At 36.0% G+C, this 27,753-nt stretch overlaps 2 protein-coding genes and 1 non-coding gene across 4 annotated transcripts; all 3 read right to left on the bottom strand.

Moving 5' to 3' along the window:
• Positions 1 to 6,221: 6,221 nt before the first annotated feature.
• On the bottom strand, positions 6,222 to 9,099 carry LOC108990857 (probable sugar phosphate/phosphate translocator At1g12500). The gene is made up of 2 exons (XM_018964951.2): positions 7,670 to 9,099; positions 6,222 to 6,670 (listed from the first exon to the last, which is right to left on the bottom strand). Exon 1 carries the CDS (start codon positions 8,798 to 8,800, stop codon positions 7,736 to 7,738), a length of 1,065 nt encoding a protein of 354 aa, XP_018820496.1. The 5' UTR covers positions 8,801 to 9,099; the 3' UTR covers positions 6,222 to 6,670; positions 7,670 to 7,735.
• A 1,814-nt stretch (positions 9,100 to 10,913) lies between these two features.
• TRNAV-AAC lies at positions 10,914 to 10,987 on the bottom strand. The gene has a single exon. It is a non-coding gene; the product is annotated as a tRNA-Val (tRNA).
• Positions 10,988 to 13,880: 2,893 nt separating this feature from the next.
• LOC108990854 (geraniol 8-hydroxylase-like) lies at positions 13,881 to 15,729 on the bottom strand. 2 transcript variants are annotated; one of them, XM_018964948.2, is made up of 2 exons: positions 14,787 to 15,729; positions 13,881 to 14,663 (listed from the first exon to the last, which is right to left on the bottom strand). In XM_018964948.2, the coding sequence occupies exons 1-2, from the start codon at positions 15,678 to 15,680 to the stop codon at positions 14,058 to 14,060; spliced, it is 1,500 nt and encodes a 499-aa protein (XP_018820493.1). In that variant the 5' UTR covers positions 15,681 to 15,729; the 3' UTR covers positions 13,881 to 14,057. The 2 variants fall into 2 exon arrangements, with proteins under 2 accessions (XP_018820493.1, XP_018820494.1); XM_018964949.2 differs by having other exon boundaries at positions 14,823 to 15,729.
• Positions 15,730 to 27,753: the final 12,024 nt, after the last annotated feature.

The raw sequence follows: 27,753 nt of genomic DNA, 5'->3' as shown, positions 1-27,753 counted from the left end.
GTATTCAAATCAAAGTTTGCATTCTTGTATTAATGGTTCTGGCCGGTATAATGATTTTATATATAATACTCCTTCTGAATAATGATTTTACGATCTGTGTTCTTATATATATAATAATACCAATGCCAAATCATTCAACTCACAGTTACTATAATGCTAAGGACTTTTGAAAGAGAGAAGCAAAACTCATTTCGACAAAGAACTTTCTTTTTCAATAGTTCTTGCACGATTAAAGAGAAGCTCAATTCCTCTTAAAATTTGTATGCCGACATATGAATTCGTCTTTCTTTGGTTGGAGATAATATCAAATTAAAGTGATATAATAATTATAAAGATCAAATCAAAATGATATCAAATTCAGTTCTTGATTTGATATTATCTTTAACATCCTCAACATTCTAAATCTAGAGTAAAGACTTGTCTCCTCCCAAATTGCTTTCTTAACCAAAATGAGAAAGGAAACAGAGTGTGTAAAGCCGGTTTGGATTGAGATATGAGTTGAGATGATCTCAACTACTATTCACAAATTTTAACTCACAAATCTCACTATTATTCACAAATCATCTCAACTAATATAATTTCATATCTAAATGTAACAACCTAGCTAGCTAAGAAAAGTAATATATATTAGTCGTATTCATCTAATTTGTAAAATTTATATATACTAATTGTAATGATACTAAAATTTATATATTAGTTAGCTATATATGATACTACACTATATATATATATATAAATATATATACATACATATATATTCCGTCATCATCTTTAAAAAGTAAAATACATAAGACTTCCTAGGCTTGTTTGGAAAAAAATTTCTATCCCAAAATTCTTATCTCATCTTATCTCATCCTAAACACTATTCAAACATAAATACTTTCAAACTAATCATTATAATTTTTTAAAACTAATTATTACAACTTCTCCAAACTTTCAAACAAAAAATAAAAATCAATCTTTTCAAGTCTCCAAATAAAAATAATATTAAAAAAACTATATTATAATAATATTTTAACTTTATAATATTTTTTATTCAAATTTTGGATACAGAAAATATTTCATCTCATCTCATTTGTTCTCATATCATCGTTACAATTTTTTTAAATTCCTACACAAAATATAATAAACAATTTAACTTTTTCAAATACCAAAACAATAATAATATTAAAAATAATATTCTAACAATATTTTATTTAACTTTCATTTAAAACTATCTCATCTCATCTCACTATCCAAATCCCACCGAATTGGTTTGATCTTCCCAATTATCCTGGCCGGAACTTGTACGCAACACTTGTACGTAGGTGCACGCATCTATGTTTGAAACTCTTTTCTTATCTGAATCTTAAGGACAGGACCTTACCCTATTCTTGAACCCTCTGCCGAGCTTAACTCTGCCCGCATTTTCTTTGGGAGGGGGCCAAAGAAATGTCTCCACCTGCTGCCAATAGACTTTCTTCGGAATTCTACTGAACTGGTCGATCTCCCCTCCCGTTTGACTCAAACTATCTTATTATTATTTATAAAATTTTCATCTCATCTCATCTCACTTCTCAAAAAATTTTACTTCATCATTAGTGATAGCTCTTGCACGACACATCTATGGCAAGAATTTTTGTGTAGGTTTCATGCTTAATTGACTTATTAGGTTTATTAGGTATTTTTTTCAATAATGCTAGATACAGTTTAAAAGTGTGCAAGCCTCACGCATTATTTTTGAAAAAAATTGGGTTCTCATTGTTGAAAAATATATTTTTTTTATGTGGGTCATAGATTTATCTACTTTTTTTTTTTTTAAAAAAAAAATATGCAAAACTTGCGTACCTTAAAATTAGAAATAACAATTCACTTTTTCATTTTTTATTTTTAAGATCGCCAAAGTTATCATGTTAAAGTCTATAGTATGCACCTGACAACCGTCCATGGACGGCAGTCTCCAATTAAGTCACAAAATCTTACAAACCAAGCGCTGGCTAATAAGGACGATGATGCCGAATATATGGCACATTAAGATCCGATGGTATTGTCTGGACTGAGGGAGCTTCAAATCCTTTAATGTTTCAATTGTTACTTTGTCACATGGAATATTTAATGGAAAAGAGAAAAAGAACCGGATTTGAGAAAGGAAAGTAAGAAAGTAATACGGATGCATGGGACATGTCTATCCATGTCAAAGAAATCGGGCCTACATCCTTATTACTTCGTAATTAATCTCAAGCTAAAGCAGCAGGCCAATAAAGTTTGCTCAACATTTTAGCCACAGAGAGATAGAGAGAGAGAGGTTCATTCTTCTATAAGGAGTGCGTAATTAAGATCCCGTTTGGTTATTAAATTTAATTGAGAGTAATTTAGTTTAGTCTAATTTTAAACTGAGTTTAACATTTAAATATTCAATTCTCAAATTACTAAACTCATCTCAACTCAAAACATCTTTACATATAAGACCTACAATATTTTTCAATTCAACATTTATTTATACACGAGAATCACAATTTTTTTTAATTTTTCATAAATATATTTAAACTCATATTAATAATCAAACACATTTAAACTCATCTTAGATGGATCATACAAAATTCACTTCACCATCTCAACTCATTACTATTAATAAAAAACTCAATTCAACTCAACATCTAAACGCACTACGCAGCCTAAGAAAATTGGCAGGATATAGCTTGAGTTTACTAATGTTCAAGCTTGAGCTTGATGTACCCTTAGGGGTTGACTCAAGTGGTAAAGGCCTTGAGCTTGGGTGTATGCTCTCCCAAAATCTAAGGTTTGAATCTCTTTGGGTATAAATAATCTCTAAGGACAATCGGATTGAGAGATTCTTCTCTTAAATTATCTGAGATGCACTTATAGAAAGCTCCTTATCAAGAGCCTGTGCACTCTTGAGATTAGTCAAGATGCTGTCACTGGATATCTGATGCCAATAAAATAATAATAATAAAAAGCTTGAGCTTGATGTTCTATATAGCTAAGACACAATAGAACACCGCTTTGTTCCGAGCCAAGTTAGTTTTCACAAACCCTCGAGATTGGATTTTTCTCTCTCTTTCGTGTTTTTTTTTTAAATAAAAACCTTTGAGAAAAAGAAAAGAATTGTACCAAATACATATATTACTATCTTAGACCTCGTTTGATATAAAAATTATCTTATTTTATTATTATGATCTTTTTAAATTTTTATATAAAATATAATAAATAATTTATTTTTTTAAATTTTAAAATAATAATAATATTAAAAAATTATATTCTAATAATATTTTATTTAATTATTAATTATTATCTAAAATAATTTCAATTTATCTCAACGTGAAATCCAGGCCAGATCTCCAACTGACGCATTTATGTAGAATTTGAAGTTGGCTGCGGAGAAGGAAACTCCAACAACTGGCAACAATTAATAAAGTGGGGAGGGATCAGATTCCTGGGACCACAGCAATGGATTGAAAACATGTCCCATTCCAGCTTCTGTATTAAAATGAATAAATATAGATAAAAATTATTAATTAAAAATATTTATTTTATATATATATATATGATATAGTATTATATAAATTACACATCTTTTTAAATAAATATTAAAAACAATCAATTAAAAATAATTACACAATGAATATAAAGTATATACTGTTATAATAACTTCTTTCTAACATTATTCGTATTAAAATATCAGCTCTGTTACATATAACCGGTAGTGGGAAACTGCCGGGTAATCTGCTGATGTGTCTGCAATACATTAATAAAAAATAAAAATAAAATCAGCGAAGACACAAAAAATAAGAGAAAAAACGTTGAGCCTCCCAACTTCAAGAAAGCTCTTTCCTGGGTTAAAGAAAATGAAAGCTTTTTCACCGAAGTTTTATTTTTCACCAACACTCTATTATGTTTGTGGTCCACGAAAGCTTTTTTACCAAAGTTTTATTTTTCACCAACGGATCCAATTTAGTAGAGTTTTTCATTATCCAAAAAGAAGAAAAAAAAAACAAGAAAGAAGATAAAATGCCAACTCCGAAATACTTTTCTTCTAGTTTCTCGGCAGCCAAACAAGACATGCAAAAAACAAATGTAAAACAAGTAGGAAAAATAAAGAGGTAGATGGCTGAAATAGAATGAGAACAATGTTTTGAAGTTTTTCAATTCATTGTTATCCACATGTACGACCTCCATGAGCTGAGGTAGTTTCGTCACTTTCAATCACTGCGCACAAAAAATAATAGAGAAGACCCACAGAATCAGTAATCCTATATATGGGTGCGATGAGTTTTTTTTTTCATCTTTCAAGATGACTTCTTCTATTTTTTTTTTTTATCGAAAACAATTGAAAAGAAATTCACTTTCACAAAGCTCACAGAAAGTTCTCTATGACATTGAGATAAGAATCTCATCGTTTTCTCAGCATTTCTGTGCGGAACTGAAGGAGCAGATGAAAAGATAGAAAATGTAGTTTAATTTGGCCACGTGGGACGCGGTGTCCCAGCGGTTTCTTAGACCGGTTGTAAATATATATTTTCTTAAAATATCCACAACCCTCAAGACACGTAGTTGCATTAATGCCTTTTTCTTCACCAGTCCAGTCCAGTTCATACACTTTCAATTAATGGACCCGGATGATACGGGACAATATTCGACGGCCAGGCCCATCAGTCCAAGTATTCTGAGCAATGCTACAGAGCCTCCTATCTTCTACACATCACATTTTTTTAAAATTTTAAAATTTTTTAATATTTTTTAAAATTTTTTTAAAATTTATTCTTTTTAAACTAATTTAATTTTTCTATTCGATATTCATATATTAAATATTTGATAAAAGAAAAAAATAATAAAAATTAAAAAAAATGTGGTGTGTAGAGGTTGTGTGAATAGTAAGAGATTGTGTAGATTTTTTGAAGTATTCTCGAGGGACTTTTGGTAAGGACTGCAGGACTTGAGAGAGAAATTTTTCTTATAAGGTTAGAAATATAATATAAATAATTAAATTTAATTTTTTTAACAGTTTAAACTTTTAAAATAAATAATAATTTCATATAATATCAAAACAAAGATCCTAAGAATATTGACTCTACATTCTATTTTATTTTGTTAAATATTTCATGTGTTAGACTCATTGAAAAAAATTTGAAGCACACATGTTTAGACTAGCATCCAAATATTTACATAATATAATCCTAAAATTCTTTACATTAATTTATGCATATCCAAATATTTAGCTAGCTATGAACATTACTTATCTAAATTTAGATAACTACTATTCACTCTACAAAACATATTTTAATAATTATTTATCTCCTCCCACTCTCGCACAATCTTTTCATTTTCTCACTCCTTCAACAACACATCAAACATTCATCTACACATTCATTTTATTATTATAATATATTATATATATATTTTTCATTTTATTATATTTTTAATATAATATATAAAAAAATAAAAATATAATAAAATGAAAAAAAAATATTTTTTATTATTGCATTTGTATTATTAATGTCAAAATGTATGTAGTGGATGATAATTGCAAAATATATATAAAAAATTTGATTTTAGCAAAAAATTAATATTTTGTCTCAAATATGCATAAGCCAATATGAAAATTTTGCTTGAATGACAAAGTGGTTGTGCAAAAGTGCTGATTTTACATATGCATATGCATAAACCAATGCTAATACTCTTAGGATATAATGACAATTCCCATGTTTAGACTCGTTTAGAATAGGAATCGACTAAGGCCACGTTTGGTTGATAGATTTAATTGAGATCAACTCAATTCAGTTTAATTTTAAGTTGAATCTAACATCCAAACACCCAACTCTCAAATTACTAAACTCATTTCAACTCAAAACCTATTTACATGTGGGATCCACAAATTTCTTCAATTCAACACTTCTTTACACATAGGATCCATAACCTTTTCAACTTCTTATAAATATATCTAAACTCATCTTAATATTCAAACACATTTAAACTCATATTAGGTAGACCCTATAAAACTTACTCCATCGTCTCAACTAACTACAATTCATTAAAACTCAAGTCAACTCAACATTCAAATGCAGGCAATGGTCTTGTCATTGATTGAAAAACAGCATTCCTTGTTTGTTGTTACAGTAGATCACGATCACGCACATTCTGTCTAAACCAAAGGTGAAATCGGAGACCAATTGCTGACATGAAAAATAATAGCCCATAAAGAAAGGTGAAGAGAACAAAAACTGTAAGGATAGAGGTGATAACGTACTCAAATCATAGACAGTGTCATTTACACTACGTATGGTATACTAGTGCAGGTGATTACAATTTATGCAGAGGAAAAAAAAAAAAAAACAGGCTGAATATGTTGTTCCCGTTTGAACTAGTTTAATCCACACATACCAAATGGGCTTCTTTTACTTCTTCAAATCATTACAATGAGTCTGTTTCTCACAATCATACAAGAACGAATACCTCGAGTTTTTATGGATTTCATTTTTCCAGCAAGAAGTAATACTGAATTACGATATGATTTGTGAATCAACAGTTTGACTCCCTCCTTGCCATCATCACTCCAATCAAATACAAGAGCCAAGAAGCTTAGCCATGACTCGAAGCAACCATGAAACTAATATTTCTCTCTTGAATCCATTCCTTGGTAGGAAAGATTTCATCAGAAGAGACCATTCATTAACTGCACCATCAAAGCAAGAGTCAAAAATCTGAAACTTTTACTAGAAGAGCTAGAAATCAATGAACTGAAAGATTCCTTTGGTTCGGATGACATAAGATTTTATCTAATCAATTGTATAACTATCTCCTACTTCGAATGACATAAGATTGGGATCAGAGGAAGAAGTAATAGTTGCAAAACATTTGGTTGGGAGGTAACCGAAACTTCAAAATCAGCAGAGTAAAATGGCAGAAATTGGAAAAACTTTGCTTCTTATCAATAATCTATATGATTGGTGTAGGCTGATTTGGTAGTTTATCAAAATCCAAGTTTTTTTTGTGCTTCAAAAGTCAATTTTTAACAACAATAAATTGGCATGTGTGTACAGGAAAGAGCATCCATCATGCTACAAATACAAAAGTGAAAAGCATTTAGATGCCATTTGATAATAAACCATCACTTTATTCTTATACTCTTCCATCAATCGAACTGGTTTTTTTCTAAAACTCAGAGGCGATTTAGGTCCTAGATGATAGCAAGGAAACTGTGAGAAATGCAATACAAACAAACAAAAACTTATCCACCAGTACCCACCAAAGAAGCAAGGAAAAAGAAAAGAAATAAAAACACAAATATATGCTAGTTATAGAAGAAATGGAATGGTGTAATGACAGCAAAAGGCGGAAGTATAACGGCAGAGAATGTCTCTTTTAAAGTGACCAGAATAAAGTGACATGTAAGGTTAGACACAGGAAAATATACAGAGAAAAACTTCTTACTATTCTTCTCTTAAGACTACTACCCCTACCAATTATAGCCACATAAAATGAAAAAACCTAGACAAACGTTAGAAAGAAAAGGCCCAGTTTTCATCTCTCTCCACCATCCTCTACAGTTCAATTTCCAAGTTTCACTTCGATCATCCAATTTCCCCTTTTCTTCCATTAAATAACAAAAATTGAAATGAAATACAAAAATCAGATAAACAATTGAAGAAAAGAAGAAGGAAATAAGCCGCACCCGTGTTTATGGCAAATCAAAATCAAAAGTGAAAATCTTTCGATTTTCAGTTCTTTGTTTTCACTATCAATGAGTGGTAATCTTGGAACGTTTCTTGGCCTCACTGTAGAGCCCCACGCCCATGATAGTAACGGCGAACCCCGTCATCCCCATGACCGTAACGGGATTTCTAAATATCAAGACGGACACCACCGCCGCTACCGCCGCCTTGGCGTTCCCCAACACTTGGAGGGTCAGCGCGCTGGTGTATTTGGTCACCAAGAAATTTGTCAAGTTGACCAAATACGCCACCGTCGCATTCCCAATCAGCAAGAAGACTATGAAGGGGTCCCCTTTGGCCTTCTCGGCCGTAATCGCCGCCACATTGCCTTCGATGTAAAGCGTGAACGGTAAGAGAATCAGAGCGGCCATGGGTGCCATGTACAGGAGGAGGTTCATTGAATGGAGCTTTTCGGCCTCCGAGGTTAAGATAATTCCCTGAACGACGGACTTCAATGCGCGTCCGGCAGTGGACCCCACGCAGATGAGGAATCCGAATAGGTGGAACAAGGGTTCACTGTTGCTCGCCAAGACGATGCCGAAGACGACGGGAAGGAGGGCGAGGTAGACCTCGGCAGACTCCTTATTGCAAATGATGACGAAGGCGAAGATGGCGGTGAAGAACGGCGTCGTGGCGCCAATGGCCTGGTTGAAAGAGACAGGGAGGTAGCGGAGGGAAGTGTTGCCGCATACGACGGAGAAACAGAAGATGGCACTGAGGGCAAGGATCTTGAGGAACTGGCGCTTGGAGTGGATGTGCTGGAAGGGGACGAGCTCGAGGAAGTTAATGGCGGCGTAGCTGTAGGCGGTGCAGGAGAGCATGTGGAGCATGGTGAGGAAGATGGGGAAACGGAAGCCATAGAAGCTGAGGAGGTACTTGTTGAGAAGAAGAACGCCGATATTGGAGAGGTACCAGGAGGCGACGATGAGGGCAGTCAAAACGTTGGGAGAGAAGGGGAAGTAGGTGGAGGTAGTGTTATTGCGAACGCCGCCAGGCAGGGTGACCGGAACGTCAAGAACTAGGTCTGTGGCGGGGGTGTCCAGCCTGGGGTTGCTCATGCGGCGCGTCGTCCATTTCTGTGCCTCCACCATTGCCAAAAAGCATGAAACGGGCAACACCAAATCGGAAGCCCGTGAGAGCTAGCGCTGCTGCTTCCTCTGAATGAATAAATTATATGTATTTGTTCCCGTTTCAGCGTTGAATTTCGAGAGAGAGAGAGAAGGAAAATAGTGGCTCAGAGGAGATCAGATCTAGAGGAGAGAGAAAGTGGGGATAGCATCGAAAACGAGAAGGATGGAGGATTAGAGTGTATGCGTGTAAAGAAAGAAGGGAGGGGGGGGATTCAGATTTGAAGTGTAGGACTGGTGAGAGGCGTTGGATTATGGGGGGTTGGGGCATGGAGGAATAGAAACGGCGTGATTAGATTCTCAGCGGGAGCTTAATGAGAGAAAGGTACGTTATGTATTGGATGGCATGCTGACCAAAAAATGAAGCGAGTAATACGTTATTTTTCGATAAGCATTTATAAGAAAAAATTATTTTATAAATTAATTGACAATTTTTTTAAATAATTTTCTTTAAATAATTAAGTTAAAAAAAGTTAATTAGATTCAAAACTTAAAAGGTTATTGACATAAAGGAGAAAAAACATTGAAAATTATACCAAATTTTTTCTTGGGAAAAGCCGTTATCTGTTGAGTGCCCGAATCCGATCATCCAATAGTAATAATACATTTTAAGAAACCTTTTGAAATTTGCCGATGTAATATGCTTATCCGCTTTAGGTAATTCCAAGATCGAAGATAATTATTGGATTAGGTAGGATATGAAATGATTGAAAAGACTTGTCCAACGACTCCAAACAAATCCTCAATTGCTTTTACTTTTATTTTCTTATCCAACACACTACACTTCATTTTTTTAAATTAAAGTAATTTTTTTATTCATCATTTATACATAAAATATTTAATAAAAAAATAAAATATATATATATAATATATGATATATGAATGATGATTTTTTTTTAAATTTTATAATATTTTTAATTGAGAGATTTGATTGAGTGAGTATGAACTTGGAAAAATTATATTCCTAAACCTCATACACCACACACTATCATTTTTATGATTTTTTAAATTTTATTCTCTTATCAAATGTGTGGTATATGAATTATAATTAAAATAATTCAATTATTTTAAGAATAATAAAACCAAAAAATATTTTAAAAAAATAAAAAAATAAAAAAAAAATTATGGTGTGTGGTGTATGGGCTAATGAATAGCAATGCTCTAAAATTCATATTAATTAATATTACTCATTTTCCGATTTCTGTTTTAAAAGTATCATTTTGAATTTCATTAAGAGTAAAATTAGGTATAGTTATACATTATATAAGTGATATATTTTTTTAAAAAAATAGTAAAATTTATTATTAAAAAATTAATTATTTTATGTAAATCTCATATTTATTTTTTTATAAAAAATATACGACATTTACGTACTTTATAACTAAAAATATTATTTTTTTATACCGTGTTCATGTCTTTATTCGTCAAGAGGAATGTCTTTATTAGAATCAGAACCGTTTGAGATGAGATTTGGATAATGAGTTGAGATAAGATGATTTGAGATGAAAATTAAAAGTTGAATAAAATATTTTTTTTTAAGATTTGAAAAAATTGAACTATTTATTATATTTTTTAATATTATTATTATTTTAGGATTTGAAAAAATTGAATTATTTATTATATTTTGTGTGAAAATTTTAAAAAATTTTAATAATTAAATGAGATGAATTGAGATGAATTGGAGACATTTTGTATCCAAACCGGATTTGTTCACATTAAAGGGTTTCTTTTGCCTTGTATCGAAACCGGATTTGCTCAAAAGAAAAAGAAAAAGAAAAAGCATAATATGAGAAAGGTTGGATACAAATTAAAAGTTGAACAAAATATTTTTTTTAAGATTTAAAAAAATTAAATTATTTATTATATTTTTAAATATTATTATTATTTTAAGATTTGAAAAAATTGAATTATTTATCATATTTTAAGTAAAAATTTTAAAAACTTTTAATAATTAGATGAGATGAATTGAGACTTTTTGTATCCAAACTAGATTTGTTCACATTAAAGGGTTTCTTTTGCCTTGTATTGAAACCGGATTTGCTAAAAAGAAAAAGAAAGAGCCTAATATGAGAAAGATTGGCGTCGCCCGGGTTCGAACCGGAGACCTTCAGTGTGTTAGACTGACGTGATAACCAACTACACCACGACACCATTTGTAGAATCACTTCTCAAATATAATAATATTGGCAAAAGAAAACGCTAGCTCATCAAACATTGTAGAAATCGATTTGAAAGCAGAAATACATGAATTGCATACGAGAGAATAATTACGCTCTCTCAATAAGAGATAGAAATAGAGAAGAATTACCCATCAGAACAACACGAAGGTGACTGGGTGAACTTCTAGTTCTTTGTAGGCTTCGTCCGAGTTGAGTCGACCAAGAGGGAATCTCTTTGAAAAGAGAGGAAGGAAAAGGCCGTTGATCAGAACTTCAGATGCCGGAGTATAGTTTAGAACTCGGACCAGATTGCATAAATCCTCGACTAACCCGCCTTGGGTTTCTCTTTAGCATTGGTTGTATATGTAAATGCAAAAACATATTTGTATAATTAGATAATTAGATGATTAAATTTATTATATTGACTTATAAATGTGTAAATATTTTTATAATTATGAACAGTGTCAATAAATACTTGTACTGTTTATTCTACAAATATTATTTTATTAATTTTCTCTCTCTCCTTCCACTCTCTCTCCACCAAAGGAATTAATTTTATTTTTTATTTTTCTCTCTTCCTACTCCCTTTCACAGATCTTATGTAATGGGTGTTAATTGTAAAAAATATATATATATAAAATTAATTTTAAGAAAAAAAATTAATAATAAAAGAGCCTTACTAGGTACAAGCGATTTGGTACACCAAATCACGTACTGACGCTTACGTGATTTTTTTTATTAAAAAAAATAATTGAGAAAAGAAGAAAGTCTTTTATTTTATGAAAATTATTTTCGTTTTTAATTTACACTATTTTATTAAATGAATGTCTTATATGTCAGTATTGATGCATGATTTAACGTTCGAACTCACTTATAAGATGATTTTTCCATATTTAATATACTTCTGAAAATTTTTTTTTTTTTTTTTACCATCATAGAACTTTCACTAAGAGATGAATGGAGAAAACCCAATAAGTAATATCTGTATTGTCAGCACTGTTACATAAAAGTGATTCCGGGGACATTATTATGGGTGATTTTATTGACAAGGTACAAATTTAGTTATTTTTGTACCGTGCTTTGTTGAATCATGAATGTATCGAATTTGTATGCTATTCAGTAATACGATCACTTGGCTGTAAAACTTCAACCAGCTCTACTTTTTTTTTTTTTTTGAGTAAACGGGTGTTAACCTTCATTAAAAGAGGATGACTTACAAAGTTGATTTGAAAAATAAATCAATTACAAAAGTTAATATCTTCTCAGTACACTTTCGTGACTGACATGGTCTAATCCAGACAGTAAATCTCTAAAGATCTAGAACTTTAGAGAAAATATCACATCTGTCTACGACAGAGATTACAAAGTCCTATACCTCGACTAAGCAGGATAGAGTATACCAAACCCCAACAACCCCGTCAACGCGGAGGGGGGACTAATATTCCATTCGGATTAAAGTTCGAAGGTACTAATTTTTTTAAGATTTTTATTAACCTAAAAACTACACATTACACAAAGAAAACTACAAAAAAAACACTGCAACAAAAGAAAACAGAATACAGAGACTGCTGTGGCGCGTGCAGTACACGCGCCACTCTGGGAAGGGAACCGTCAGTCGACCTTGGAGATCCCGGACTCACAGACTCCAAAAACGCCGCTCGTGATGTTGGCAGAGGGCTCCTGGGTGGTGCGTGAAGGCCACGCGCCAAACGACGCCGAAATTTCGAGCCGCGCGTGTGGGCTACTCGCCGCTCTGTTTGGTGCCGCATTCGGTGGTCTTTAAGATCGGCGGCAGGGCATCACCATGGCGGGGTGCGTGCTGGCCTGTGGCGGCGGGAAGACCCAAATCGGCAATTCACTCTTATTTCGCCTGAAAATACACAAAAATATAAAACAAAAACTACATAGAAGAGAAATGATGGAGGAGGAGGAGGACGAGGAGGATGGAGGGAGGGAGGGGGAGGGAGCCGAAGCTCCCACCCCTCAAGCCGGATCTGCAAAAGAGGTTTTTAGACAGAAGGGAGAGAGTTTATTAGAGATAAGGGGAGGAGGAGGTTTTCAACCAGCTCTACCTGAAGCCAACATTCGAGATTTTACATATTTAAATTTGACATTTGTAGCCCTTTTTTCTTTTGTGGGGATGAGTAATGTTGTATTTTTTTTTTTTTTTCAGTTGGGAACTGTGAGATGGCAAAACAAGCCAGTACCGTTTTCCTTGAAGAATGGCTGAGAAGCATTAGTGGCGGTAGCAGCAATGTCGGCTCTTCATAGTTCATATTCCTCCCCCTCATCAGCCCGAGGTATTATTCAAGCCTGGGCTGAGTTTAGAGACTCCCTTCGACACCATTCATTTCGCCCCCATCACCTCCAGTCTTTGAAAACCCTTCTCAACTCCCAAACGACTCTTCATGTGGTTGACCCGCAAGCAAAGATTATCCTTTCCATCGTTTCCTCTGCAAACCTCTCTCTTCTCTTCCATCTGAATCATATCCTTTCTTTCTAAGGCTCTTTATATCTGGGCCAGGAAATCCTTCAAACCTCTCTGGTTCTAATTGATTCCACTGTGGACATCATTTATCAACTTCTCAATGTTATTATTTAGTTCTTCAATTTTACACTTCATTTTTCTTTTTATCAAGCGTTGTAACTTATTTCCCACCTCTTTAAAAACTCGTCGTGTGGTGTTGAATTCAAAAGAAATGCTACATTATATAACATAATTTTAAAACTTTAAATTTAAAAGTAAAAGAAGTATAAAAATGTACAAGAAGATCTAAAAGTAGAAAACAACAACAACATATATATATATATATATATATATAATACAAGAAAATTGGTAGAGGAATCCTTCCAATGCCTTGCCACCACCCCTTGCGATGCCCACACGAGGAGGGAGGGAGTTTTATTTATCAATATATTGAGGCAGCCAACTTCACGTACGTTGGAGTATAAACTAGCTATAAACAAACTTTTTAAATCATACAAAACCTTGTTTCCAAATAATTAATGTATTGGATAGAGGGGACAATTCACACTTCATGGCAATACTTCTTAAACAAATTTTAGATTGGAATAGGGACAGCTCTCACTGGATTACCAATCTGATATGTTAAGCCAAACTTACCTTCCAAACTAATATCCTCAAGTTTAACCCCGTCATCAAGCTTCCAATCAAAGTTGTGGATAAGTGAACCCAACATCAAGTGCAACATTCGCATCGCCAATGGCATCCCAGGACATATTCTCCTTCCGCCACCAAACGGTATAAGCTCAAAGTGCCTTCCTTTAACATCAATTTCTGATCCCAAGAACCTCTCTGGCATAAATGAGTTAGCATTTTCCCATGTGCTTGGATCTCGACCTATACCCCATGCATTCACTAGCACTTGAGCACCCTTCGGGATAACGTAACCATCGACTTCCACATCTGCTTCGGCTTTCCTGGGTAGCAAGAAAGGAAGTGCCGGGTGCAACCGGAATGTTTCTTTGATTATTGCTTGCAAGTAAGGTAACCGGGTAACATCCGATTCCTCTACTGGGTTTCCCTTGCCAATTACCTGCTCCAACTCTGCTTTGGCTTTTGATACCACGTCTGGGTTGTGGAGTAGCTCTGCCATTGCCCATTCTAGCATAGATGAAGTTGTATCGGTGCCCCCGACGAATAGGTCCTAACCCAAAAACAAAAAAGTTAAGATTATTTTTTGTACATCAGAAACTGTCATCAAAACTGAAGTAAACAAATGATTCCAAGGGGGGAGAAAGTTCAAGAAGAACAGAGTGACAGTAGTTACCACGAACAAACTTTCCATCTTAGGTTTGTCCAGTACCTCATTGTTCTCTTCACTAATGTTGAGAAGGACATCTAACATGTCATTATTCGTGATATAACCAGACACTTTTCTCAACTGTAGACGTTCGCTAATCATTCGGTCAAAGATGTCTATTAGCTTACCAAAGTGAACCGCCATGAGATGCCTTCTGCCTTGGGGATCGATCTTCCTAAGCAGAGGAAAAAGATCTGCCAAGTTTGGTTTTCCTGCCACAGTACTGATATCTCGCACGGTCTCCTTGAATTCCCTAGCCGTGTCAGAACTCGGATCGGCCAAATCCACCGAAAACATCGTGTTCGACAACAGACTAAGTGCAGTCTTGGAAGCCGCTGTGCCAATATCTACCGCCTCACCGATTAAACTGCTTTGACGAGTTTCTGTGAGGAGCGCTTGCACTTTGTCGTACCGGACAGCTTGGTTGGCATCGAGTATTTTCTTGGAAAACAGTTTGCCATTACATATTTTACGAAGATTTCTCCACTGGGTCGAAATGGGCATCCAGGGCAAGCCGTACTCGTCATGTTTGTGGACTCGGAGCGCGTCCGGGACGGTTCGGTTGGACAAGAGTTGGTCGTGTGTTTGAAGAACTTGTTTAGCCGTGTGCATCGAGGAAATGATCACTGTGGTTACTTGGCCTAGCTTTAAGCTCATTATGGGGCCATAAATCTGGGCAAGCTCGATAATGGAGTTGTGGGGTTTTTCAGCAGCGAGATCGAAGAGGTTTCCTATTACCGGAAAAGGTTTAGGACCAGGTGGAAGCTTTCTGGGAATTGCTTTGCTTCTTGTAAACATTCGGAAGGTTTGGATCAGTGTCCAGGCGAGGCAAAGATATATGATACTGCTCAAGAAATCCATGTTTGTCTATGGAAATTCCGGCGGAGAGATCCGATAACGAAGATGACTTTATTCCTAGGTAAACCAACAGTAAAAACACAGCTCGGAAGTACACACAGATGTCTAACCTTTATACATGATATCAATGCTACGGCATGCCAAATTGGTTTTGTCGGCGCTTTTATTCTTTTGAAAAAGATATTTATAATGTTTTGTTGACGTGGCTCCATTCCATCACATAACTAAAGTCAATGTTTGCTTTAATTTACTAGTTTGGCTATGCTTAATTTTTCTGTGAATTCAAAATAAATAAAAAGAATGATGTTATATGTATTTATAATTTTATTTATAAGATTATTTTATTAATTTTTTTAAATTTTAATTTTAAATTTTTCATAACTTATATGTAAGTATGTATTTTTATATAAATAAAAATTATAAATAGTATTTTTTATATATGTATATATATTATATAAATAATTAGTAATTAGTTGCAGTGTAATGAAGATGGATAACATGAAGGATAAAGTTAGGGGAGGCGGGTTTAAAGTGAATGAGAAATAGATGTGGCCCAATTTCAGTAATAATTGCACCCTACTTCTAATAATTGAATACATGTTTAAAAAAGAAACCCACGTGGAGGAAATTTGGAAACATAGCAGCCTAAAAAGGGCAAGTGATTTGATATTGAGAAATACTTTGGTCCGAATCCGGAATTCAAAATGTGTCACGAATGAAATTTTTTATTTTTTATTTATTAAATGATTAAAAAAATATTTTTTAATAATATTATTATTTTTTTATTTTTTTAAAAATATTTATAATAATTAAAAAAATACATAAAAAAAATTTATTCAAAACACATTTTGAATCCCGAATTTCGGACCATAACAGTTCCTCTGATAATTCAGCAAATACTACTTACCCTTGACTAGGGGAGTTGAGTTAGGTTTAATTTTGGACGTACTCTTGAATTTAAGATTATGAGGTTTGGACCAGATTATCTGGGGAAAGGGAATTTCTAGGTGTGATTCGGTTTTGAATTTAAAATTGATACGAATAATCTTTTTAATGTTATCAGTTTTAGAACTTAAAACATTATTTTCAGTTCAGAATTACATGCATATGTAACTTAATATGTAGTTATAATATTTATATATATATATATATTGTACCTCGTTTAGATTTAAAATTAATCTTAACTCATCTTATCTAATCATTATATTTTTTTTAAATTTTTACATAAAATATAATAAATAATTAATTTTTTTAAAATTTTAAAATAATAATAATATTAAAAAAATAATATTTTATTTTATTTTTATTTTAATTCTTCTTATCTCAATTCACAAGTCTAGAACCTATTTGCTGCAGGAACTGGTACGACATCAATGACACTGGAATAGGGAATGCCAAGGCTACTCGAAAATCTTGGAATCATGACAGAAGTTCAACAAGCGGTCTAGAAAGTAGACTATAGTCTCAAACAACAATCTCGCTACATACATGCGAGTTTGCGCACAAAATTGTGCACGCCCCCATATGACCCATCACGTTAGCTTTGTTTAAAAAAAAAAAAAAAACAAACAAAAGAACCAAAAGGGAATAACAAAAACACGACGAAGAATACAACATAGGTTCATTCACTGTGTCCATTCCCAGATATAATTAGAAGAACTGGTTAGGTTCCATTTGTCAGCCCTAAACTGATTTTCGCACCCCATTTTCACTTTCCTCATTCCTCTACGACCCATGCTTTGCTCACAAATCTTGAAACATGGGAGTGGGGGTCACGGTAGTTAGCTTCTCTTCCTCTTGTTGTCGAGTTGTATGTACACGGGGTTGGGTGGTTGTGCAACAAGGATTGGTTGGTTGTGCAACAAGGACTTGAGTAGTGAGTTAGTGGGGCTGGCCAGTCTTCTCCATCCATGGTTGTTGGCCTCTACGTGCGGCAGTTCTAGGGAGCAATTGGGGTTGGGTTATGCGTAGGGGTGCTCTGTTTAAGGGGTAACAAAACGAGACTTTTTCGTCAGTTGTTTCCATGGTGGCTCACAGTGCAGGGTTGTGACAGTTTCTATGGTGTTTGGCCTCTGGTGCTGGTTGGGTAGCGTGGGTCATGGTGCAGGGTGGCAACGTAGTGGGGTCGGAACAGTCAAGGTTATTTGTGGAGGAGTATGCAATGGCTTGGTCTGTTGAGACGCTGACCCACAAGGTGGTCAGAAGTTTATGTGCGAGGCAGAGCTGGGCTAAAGGCCAAGAGAATTTGTTTTGTTTTTTACTTCCCGAAACAGAGAACATGGTGGAGCATGTCTTATGTCATTATGGTTGCTCCGGTTTGTCTTCGGTTGCTCATCTACAGAGGAGAGGCTCACAGTGCGGAGGGCATTGCTTGGTTTTGGTTTCTCACGGTGCCGCCTAGTAGGGCTTTCGGTGGTGGATTTGTTCTAGTCGTGGGTTGTGGAGACTTGCTGGATAGGTCAATAAATTTGTTTGCAATTGGCAAATTAACTTGTAGTCTCATTTTGCACAATAATGTTCAGTTAGTGTTGAATTTCTTATATGAAATCTCAAGCTTAAGCAGTGAAAAAATTGATTGTGGCAGGTTTGGGTCCAACAACTTTACATGAAATCTTGCAGCTTTCGTTTATTATTTCTATATTGGCAGAAGGAAGGGTTATGAAACTCAAGCTTGAGCAATGAAAAAATACAGGGCTTCATGAAGATTTCTCCTCTCCCGCCTCAACGCATCACTCATTGAAACTTACCTTATCAATTTCCAGTTGGCCATGCCAGGTCTTCTTCGTGCACAAGGGTGTTTGCAAACTCGCTTGCATCTAGCTTTTTTCCCCAAACAATGCGCATGGGAAAATCCTAACTTTTTTGTTCCCAATGGGTTTCTGTCAGGGGTTGGATTTTCTTTCTTTTAAGTTGGTTCCATTTAGCGCGGGCTAGTGATTCTGCCTGGGTTTCCCATTTTTCATCTGAACACCACTCAATTCGCTTAATGCCGGCTTTACTTTTCACTTCCTGGATTGGAAGCTTGTAATTGGATGAAACAAGAGTGGGTCTTGATCTGAAGCCTAAAAATGGGATGAAACAAGAAGGGCGTGACTTTGGTGTCAATTTGCAGCTGGCTCTGTAACGCCTCAATCCCGTAGGGGTCGGAGAATAAGCTCTTGTCACCTAAAATCATATAACATAATTATATATACTCCAAAGATTCCATAAAATATAAATTTACTTGTTTAAACCAAATATATATATTCCTCCACAAGGACACCAAATAAAGATCTCAACATAACATACTAAAATTTCCATAAAGACTAAAGAATTTTCACATCTCAAAATACTCAAATCAATATAAAATAATAAATCTATTGAATAAGACTCTCTAATAATTACTTGTACCATTTGGCTGTTATTTTTATACGATCATATAATTTTACTTATACTTCCTACTCTTGATTTCCAGCTGAACCGTCAAAATTATTTGAAAATATTGTAGAGATAAGGGGTGAGTTATCAAAAACTCAGTAAGCAGAGAATATATACTAGTATGTAAGCATGAACATTTACATAATTTAGAAGGCATAACAAAACATTTTTAGTTTCAAAATGTAGAACCACAACATGTTATCAAAATATCAGAGCGATAATTCAAAATATTCATATTCAAAAGTCCTTTGGTATAGCATAACTAAGCATCATATCATAACAAAATTCTATGTTTAACCCATGTGATAGGGTTGTGCAAACCCCGGCGGTCAACCGAACAAAAATAGAATGTGAAATATTCCTCTTATTATTCTCGAAATTTCGAGTGTGCACACAGGAAAGACCACGCATAAAATCACTTTGCTTCCAAAGTGGGTGCAACGGAAACAGAAAAATTGGTACCAACCCAAACAGAGGCCATCGTTTTGCACCCGTGGTAAGGTCAAAGCAGAGCAGAAACAAAACTATATATAGAATCAGAATGTCATGCTAAAAGTTTTCAGATGCCACATTTTATCAAAACAGAGTACTAAACAGAATCCTATCATCTTCATAATTATAATAGATTCAGAGCATCTCCACATAAGCATGCAAAAAATTTCAAATTCGATCTTGCATAGTTCAGAAATAGAATGTTAAAAATAGCTCATGTTTACACCAGTCATGACAGAAAATAAAAATATTTTTCTCTTCTTATGTAGATTTCATGAGTAATGCAGATAAAATGATCGAGATTGTTTTCGAGTTTCTTTTCAGAACAAAACATGCATATTTTTTTTTATAAAATCAACTTCAGTCTGTTTATTTTATGCATAGTCTAGCATGGAAACCTTGCTACCCAAACTTTTTAACTTTTCTGAATTTCTTCACAACAGTGCCAAGGGAACATGAATTATCACCTATAAAATAGTCACGTAATTTGCCTAAATTTTCAATTAAACACATACTTCGTAGTTAAAACTTGCGATATACAAATCTATATTTCCTTAATGTCTAAAATCCTCAAAATCCTAAAATACCAACTATCCTCAAAATATTTTTATTTTCACATATTTTCTTCTAATAATTATATTATTAAACTCTAAAAATATTACCAATCCCAACATATTTTCACATATTTTTCCCGCAATATCCCTTTAAAAACCTATGTTTGTAACCCAACTTCAATTTCCTCGACATTCTTTCATTTTCCAAAAATAATCTAACCTTTCACGCTGATCTCTCACAAATTCATATAAGCCATAACAAAAAAATTTTACGCTCAAGTATGTTCTAGCACGTGACACCACCCTTAATATCTACCTAGCAAATGGTAATTATGGGCTTGTGAGAAAGGGATATCAGCGAGCTAGAGAGAGAGAGAGACTAACGCAAGAGAGAGGAAGGCCAAAGCTGGGTGAACGTTGATCACGGCGGTGCAACTATGGGTGCTTCAATGGTGGCTATGTACATGGGCTAGTGATGGTCGAGTAGCTCTCGACTTGGGTTTGTAGCGGCTCGTGGTGGCCGCAACGTGGTATGACGGTGAAGCTATAGTGGGCGCCAGTGCCTGGCTAGGGGCTGGCCGAGGTGGGATGTGGCTTTACACGATGGCTCTTAGGTGAGACGGGGAGGCAGTTAGTCTCAAGACTGCTCTGTTTTTGTTGTGGTAAACAGAGGACGTCAGCTGGTGTTCCCTCGGTTTGTGACTTGAAGCTGGTCGACTCGGTTGCTTTCGACAGAGGCTTGTAACGGTCCTACGACAACGTGGCTCTCAGTCTTCTTAAGGCACTGCTGTGCAATGAGTGACGTGAAGGGCTAGACGTGGCTACTGCGATGTGGATGAGGCTCAGAAGGTGGTAGTTGTAGATTGGAATAACAGAGTAGTGGCGGTGGGTAGTGGTGCTTGGTTATAACATTGGGTCGACGGAATGCATGGAGCTTGGAGGTGTCTTGTTTGCTACCAGTGTTCTGGTCGTGGCCTAGAGGAACAAAATCGTGAAGGCTAAGTGGATTGAGGAGGAAATCGTGTGTGGCAGCAACCCTAGACTCTAGAGGATGAAGATGAAGGTGCATAGGCCTGTACATGAATACGTGCATTTAGGTGTATATTTATTTTTTATTTTTATTTATTTATTTATTAAAGAGTTAGGGTCGTCTGTCCACGAGTGACCCCTCCCTAAATTTATTAATAATCCTCACTTATGGAGGAGGAAAATCGTGGTTACAAAACAAACATTTGGAGTACAAACGAAAACCCAACATGCAGAAAAAAAAACCAAGCAAGAAAAAGCTAAAATAACCATGGAACAAACAAAATAGAAAATCACAAACATCAGAAACTAACTAAAATGAAACGATGGCAACCCAGAGTAGTCCATGTGGATAAGGTCACGCAACGCTCGGGGAGTCTCCAGTAATTGAGAGACAGCTAAATCATTACCAGAAGCCTCATGTTTGGCTAACCAATCTGCAACTTTATTTCCTTCACGAAAAACATGATGAAGCGAGCAAGTCATGGAGGTCATAATGTCATTAATTTCCTCCCAGAAATCCTTCAGGTACCACACCCCACATCTTTTGCTCCTCCACCAGGAAATAATAGTCATAGAGTCAAGTTCAATATCCACATAATTAAGAGATTAGGATTTACAAACCTGGAGTCCATGAAGAAGAGCTAAAAGTTCTGTCCGATTATTAGAACATGTACTAATGAACGAGGAAAAATCATGAATTAGCTTACCATGATTATTTCTAATGATCCCACCTATACCTGAGGCACCCGGATTACCAAACTACTACCATTTGTGTTAAGCTTAACCCATCCCGCCGAAGGACGTCGCCAAGCAATAACTTTGCAACGCCGAATTGGGGGAAGAACGAGCTGGACATGCAAACTTTCCAGTACCTGCAAATCAAAACTAGAAATGTGAGAACTAGCATGTATATCTCAACAAATAAGACTAATCCAGTGTCGAATAGAGTGAATAATGTCAGAGGCAGATTCAAAATGACCCTCCAAACGCGCCAAACAGCGCCTCCGCCAAATTCTCCAAGTGATAATCACCGGAAGAATTCCCACACTAATGCCAACTTGAGACGCTAGAATCGCTCGGCAAAACTAAATCTTCACTGTGTCTTTCCAATTTCGGCCTATCGGGATCCCAAGATTAGCCCCAAAATAGTGCCAAGTATTTTTCACAATATCACCTACAAAAAGAGCATGATTTTGGTCCTCATAGTGACCGTTAGCACAACAATCACAACGAGAGGTAATAGGAATGCCAATACAGCAAAGATGATGATCGACACTAAGGGCCATATACCAAACTTTCCACATATGAGAAGACATTTTAAGAGGAAGACTCTTATGCCACATCCAAGAATGCCCCTCAATAGTATCACCTCTAATACGAACACAATCCCACGCCAACTTAGTGGAAAACAAACCATTATCATTTTTTGTCCAAATCAGAACATCCAAACCTGGTTTAGCCTTACAAATATCCTCTAAAATACCATCAAAGTGATCCGGCCCCACTAACTGACGAATAAAATCCACATCCCAATCATTATTTAATTTGCAATCCTTCACTTGTAGATGAGGATGCCCTACAATATTCATATCATTACTCAAAGGACCTCTGTCCCTCGATTTATCATACCAGAAAAAAACCTTACCATCATTATGACGCCACTTAGAATTATCCAAGACCAAAGGAAGGGATTTAACAATCATTTTCCAGAACATTGTACCCTTATTAGGATCAACCAGGGCCCAAGGTTTAAAATCCACATATTTACCCTTAAAAAAATTAGCCCATAAAGAATTACCTTGAATAAGATTCCAAGCGAATCTGGCATGAAGGGCTTTCTGCATATCATCGAGGTTCCTAAAAGCCAAACCGCCTTCCTCCACGGGACAGCAGATAGAATTTCAGGCCACCCATTTTTTCTTACCTTTGCCATTATCCTCCCCTTAGAAGAAAGTACTCATCATACGATGAAAGGTTTTAATAGCGGATTGAGGGACCTGAAGGACAGCAAAAAGATGAAGAGCCATACTAGAAAGAACATGACGAAGTAAAATAAGACGGCCACCCGTCGAGAGAAATCTCATCTTTCATCCCGATATTTTCTTTTGAATATTAGACACCATATCTTCCAGATGTACCTGTTTGAGACGACTCAAAATAATAGGCACTCCAAGATATTTGAAAGGGAAAGATACTTCTGAAAATCCAGTCTTCTGTAATAATAAGCTTTTACGAGCTAAAGAAATTTTTTGAGAGCAGAAAATGGCTGATTTAGAGTGATTGATACACTGACCTGACCAACTCTCATATTTATGAAGCACAAATAAAATCTCCCTTAGGGCTTGAGAGCTACCATTAGAAAAAATCACTACATCATCAGTATACATAAGATGAGAAATTATGGGCGTACCTCGGGCCTGTGATAATTGACCAAATTTTCGAGCCTCCACACTTTGCTTGATCAATCTAGAGAGAACTTCTTGAAGAATAATAAAGAGATAAGGGGAAAGGGGATCATCCTGACGCAAACCTCGGCCTGCTTGAAAAAAACCTTTAATAGTGCCATTCATCATAATAGAATACCAAAGGGTCGAGATGCATGTGCTGATAAGAGCACAAAAATTAGAGGAAAAACCAAAACAGCGAAGAACCTTCAGAAGAAATAGCCAATCCACACGATCATAGGCTTTAGTCATATCCAATTTAATCATGATATTACCACCATGGGCCTTCTTATTAATGGTGTGGATCATTTCCTGCGAAATACTAATATTTTCAAAGATGCTTCTTTCTAGAATGAAAGCGCCTTGTTCCCACGAAATCATTCTTGAGAGGAGCCCTGTCAAACAGTTAACAATGATTTTGGAACATATTTTATAGAGCATCGAGCATAGGCTGATAGGCTTAAACTTATCAAAACCAAAATGTGTATCAACCTTTGGAATTAAGACAAAAAAAGAAGCAGTGAAAAATCTTGGGAATTGTTTAGAATTAAAAAAATCAGATATGGCTTCCAAGACATCTTATTTCACAATTTCCTAACAACTTTTGAAAAAACCAGAACTAAAGCCATCTGGACCTGGGGAGCTGTTAGAAGGAATAGAAGACAGACTAGAAAACACTTCAATCATAGAAGGCACCGCACACAACATCGAGTTGTCAGAATCAGAAATAATAGGTGAGATAAGAGTCAATAAATCAAGTAACAATCTGGTTGGCGTGCCCTGCAAAAAGGAAGAAAAGAAATCCACAGCTCCCTGATGAATACTCTCAGGCGAATTAAACACCATGTCATTTGATGATCTCATGTCCACCACTCTTTTACGCCGTTTATTAGCAAGGCAGGCATGATCTCAGACTAGTATCGTCATGACGGAGCCAATTATCTAATTCCGCAGAGGCGGCCATAAGAACCCTCTCCGTAGATTCATCCCAATTTTGCTGAAGTTTCTTTTCAATCTCCTCAATTTGCTGCTCGAGAGAATTAATATGCATATTAGTATGACCGAAAATCTGTTTATTCCATTCATGCAAGGCGATCTTAGTGTTCTTCAATTTAAAAGCCAATTTTGTAAGCCCATGACCATCAAAAGTAGTAGACCAAGCCTGACGAACACACAACAAAAATTGAGGATGATCCACCCACATTTGTTGAAAGCGAAAAGGCGAAGGGCCATAAGAAAAATGATCCATCTTGAACTCAATAACCATGGGAGAATGATCGGACGTGGTGCGTGGCAAATAAGAACAAACTGCATTCGAAAAATAAGAGAGCAACGAGAAATCCATAAGAACTCGATCTAGCTTTGCCCAAGACCGAGCAAGACCCGATTGCCCATTACACCAAGAAAAATTTCTGACCTTAGACTTCATCTCAACTAAGCCACCTTGGTGGATCTAGTCATTGAAGTCCTCCATCGCCACATTTGATCGAGGTGATCCACCCCTTCTCTCCGAGTTATTCCGAATGATATTAAAATCTCCAGCAAAAAAGGCAAGGCTCCGATCCCATAGCCTGAGAACTAAGATCCTCCCACATAATTTTCCTTTCATACATACTGCACTTTGCATAGATGATAGTACACAAAAATTGATATGACCCCGTGATAACACGAAGGGAAACAAACTGCAAATTTGACCTCACCACTTGAATATCAAGAGTATTGGCCCAATAAATCCAGATTTTACCACCAACATCTACATTCGAAGTAAAGGAATCAAATTGTAAATGATGTTGCAAACATATAGCTTTGTCCAGATTTTGAAAAGGTTCCAGAACCGCAACCATTTGAGGCTTAAACTTGCAAACTAAGTTCTTCTGTCTTCGACGAGAGGTACCAATGCCACGGGCATTCCAAACAATAATAGAGTTATTCATAAAGATAAGGTAGAAGGACGGATAATGACCCGAATGGAGCTTCTAACTTTCTCAAACTTTTCATTTGATATTTTTTCTTAACCTTTTTACCTTCAGATTCCGAATGGTAATCCTTTAACTGAGGGAGCACTTCTTGAGGGATATCAGGATCAGGCTCAGAAGCAATATCATCAAGATAATTGCCAATATTTTCATTGAGAGTCTCGATTGCTAAACAGAGTTCATTTTCCTCAATTTCAATGTTAGCAGAATCCTCCAGGATCAAAGGCGAGGGTGCTTTAACATTAAAGGAAAAAATGTTATTATGGTTCCGAAGAGTACCTGCATCCTCACTTGGCGCTAGCACCCCACCATCATCGTGAGCATTGATCTCCATAAAATTTCCCTGGTCAGGGGATGGTTGCAAATTATTAACAAACGGTTCCAGAGTAGCACTAACTAGTTTCGGGATCTCATCCACTGGTTCTTTAGACTCAATCTCAAGAAACACAAGGTTGGTTATCGCACCACCCAGTTTATTATCCGAAATAGTTCCACCAGGTGCTTGATCTCCTTTCTTACGTCCATGGTTTTGCTCCCTATGCTTAGATTTTCCTACATCCTCACTTGGCGCAACTGGTTCAGTGGACTCTGTCTTAGGAGGAATAAATAGATGGTTGGTTATCGCACCACCTTGTTTATTATCAGAACTAGTTCCACCTGGTTCTTGATCTCCTTTCGTACGTCCACGACTTTGCTTCCCATGCTTAGATTTTCCTACACGACATGTCTTAGGATTATGACCCTGCACTCTGCATTTTCCACAATATGCAGGCAACGTCTCATATATAACCTCTTGTTTCCTACTTGTAGCCAGACCAGGAGTACCAATCCAGAAATAAGAGATCGGCTCCTTGGCAGCATCCATCTCCAAACAAAGTCTAGCTCCATCAGTCTGGGTCGCACAACGCGTGGGGTTATCCTTGCATATAAATCAACCAATCGGTGCAGTGAAAATCCGAAGGAAGGATTCTTGATAAAAGTTGGGAGGTAATCCGGGAAGCAAAATCCACATAGGTACATTAGAAGGTTCATGCTTCTCATTGAAATCGAGAGACCAGTGGAAAGCACGGTAAGCCACTCCATTCACTTCACAGGATTCACAGGACAAGGCTTTCACAAAATCCGCTTCCGTCGTGATCCTAACGAAAACTTTGCAGGGCAATTTCATAGAGGAGACCACCGGGGTAGATGACAGACCCCACCGGCTAGAGATAAAGGCACGTATAGCGTCCAGCAAAGGTCGTTGTCGAAGGAACTTGATCACTATAGAAAAACGGAAAGGCTCCGCAGAGCGGTTGATTTTCTTCTTTGGAGAACTGGAAAAAAATCTCGCTTCCATAACTTTAGGTGCACAAGGGGCTACAATGATTTCAGGGAGGGGTTGTGGTGCCGCAACAACCATTTCGACGAAGGTTGGACGGCCAGAAGAATGACCATCCACGGCTGCCATGCAGCCTCAACAAAGCAGAGGCCAAGGGAAACACACGAAACCCTAGCAGAGCATGTAAAGGGCAGTTTCGACAGTTTGTTACTTGTTAATTGATTAAGGTGTATATTTACAAGTAGCTGAAAACCCAAAATTCTGTGTACGTGCTTTTTACGTGGGATGAAAATTCACAATTAGGCTTTAGCCTTGGACCACCTGCATGGTTTCTTGGTCTTCTGGGCTTCCTAAAAACTTAGCTCATTAATATCATCTCAATAATAATTTACTAAACTTTAATAGGTCTTAAAATAACTTTTGAACATACGATCGAAATTAATAAATTTCCAGCTAACCTAGAGCGTTGTAGTCCGTATGCTTATCCAAAATTATTTTGAAAATCTCGCTTGAGGTTTTTCTTTTGAGATACTGGCCCATTAAAAGTAATCAAGGTCCAATAGGCATTACTCATCTTTCACCTCTAATGCTTTCGGATCGGGTTGACAGTCTCACCCCTATTTGCCATTCACATCCATTTAGTTTCTTTGTGGATTAATGATCAAATTAGCAAACGTATATAGCTCTTTAAGTTGAAGGTTCCAACAACAAACTTGGATAAATTTACGGGTTTAGTTTGTCAATTTTCTTTTTGCCATGGTAGAGGAAACCTTACGACCCCTTGCGATGCCCACACGAGGAGGGAGGGGGTTTTATTTATCAATATATTGAAGCAGCCAAATT

Source organism: Juglans regia, chromosome 9 (genome assembly GCF_001411555.2).
Source record: "Juglans regia cultivar Chandler chromosome 9, Walnut 2.0, whole genome shotgun sequence".
In the NCBI taxonomy this organism is placed as follows: domain Eukaryota; kingdom Viridiplantae; phylum Streptophyta; class Magnoliopsida; order Fagales; family Juglandaceae; genus Juglans; species Juglans regia.
Note: the sequence above shows the minus strand (reverse complement) of the source record. Positions and strands in the feature narration are given on the sequence as shown.

Excerpts from the sequence above, each read along its gene's own strand:
- LOC108990857 (XM_018964951.2), bottom strand. The coding sequence starts at position 8,800 with ATGGTGGAGGCACAGAAATGGACGACGCGCCGCATGAGCAACCCCAGG.
- LOC108990854 (XM_018964948.2), bottom strand. The coding sequence starts at position 15,680 with ATGGATTTCTTGAGCAGTATCATATATCTTTGCCTCGCCTGGACACTG. Across the intron at positions 14,664-14,786 it reads AGATGGAAAGTTTGTTCGTG|GACCTATTCGTCGGGGGCAC; the intron begins GTAACTACTGTC and ends TTTTTGGGTTAG.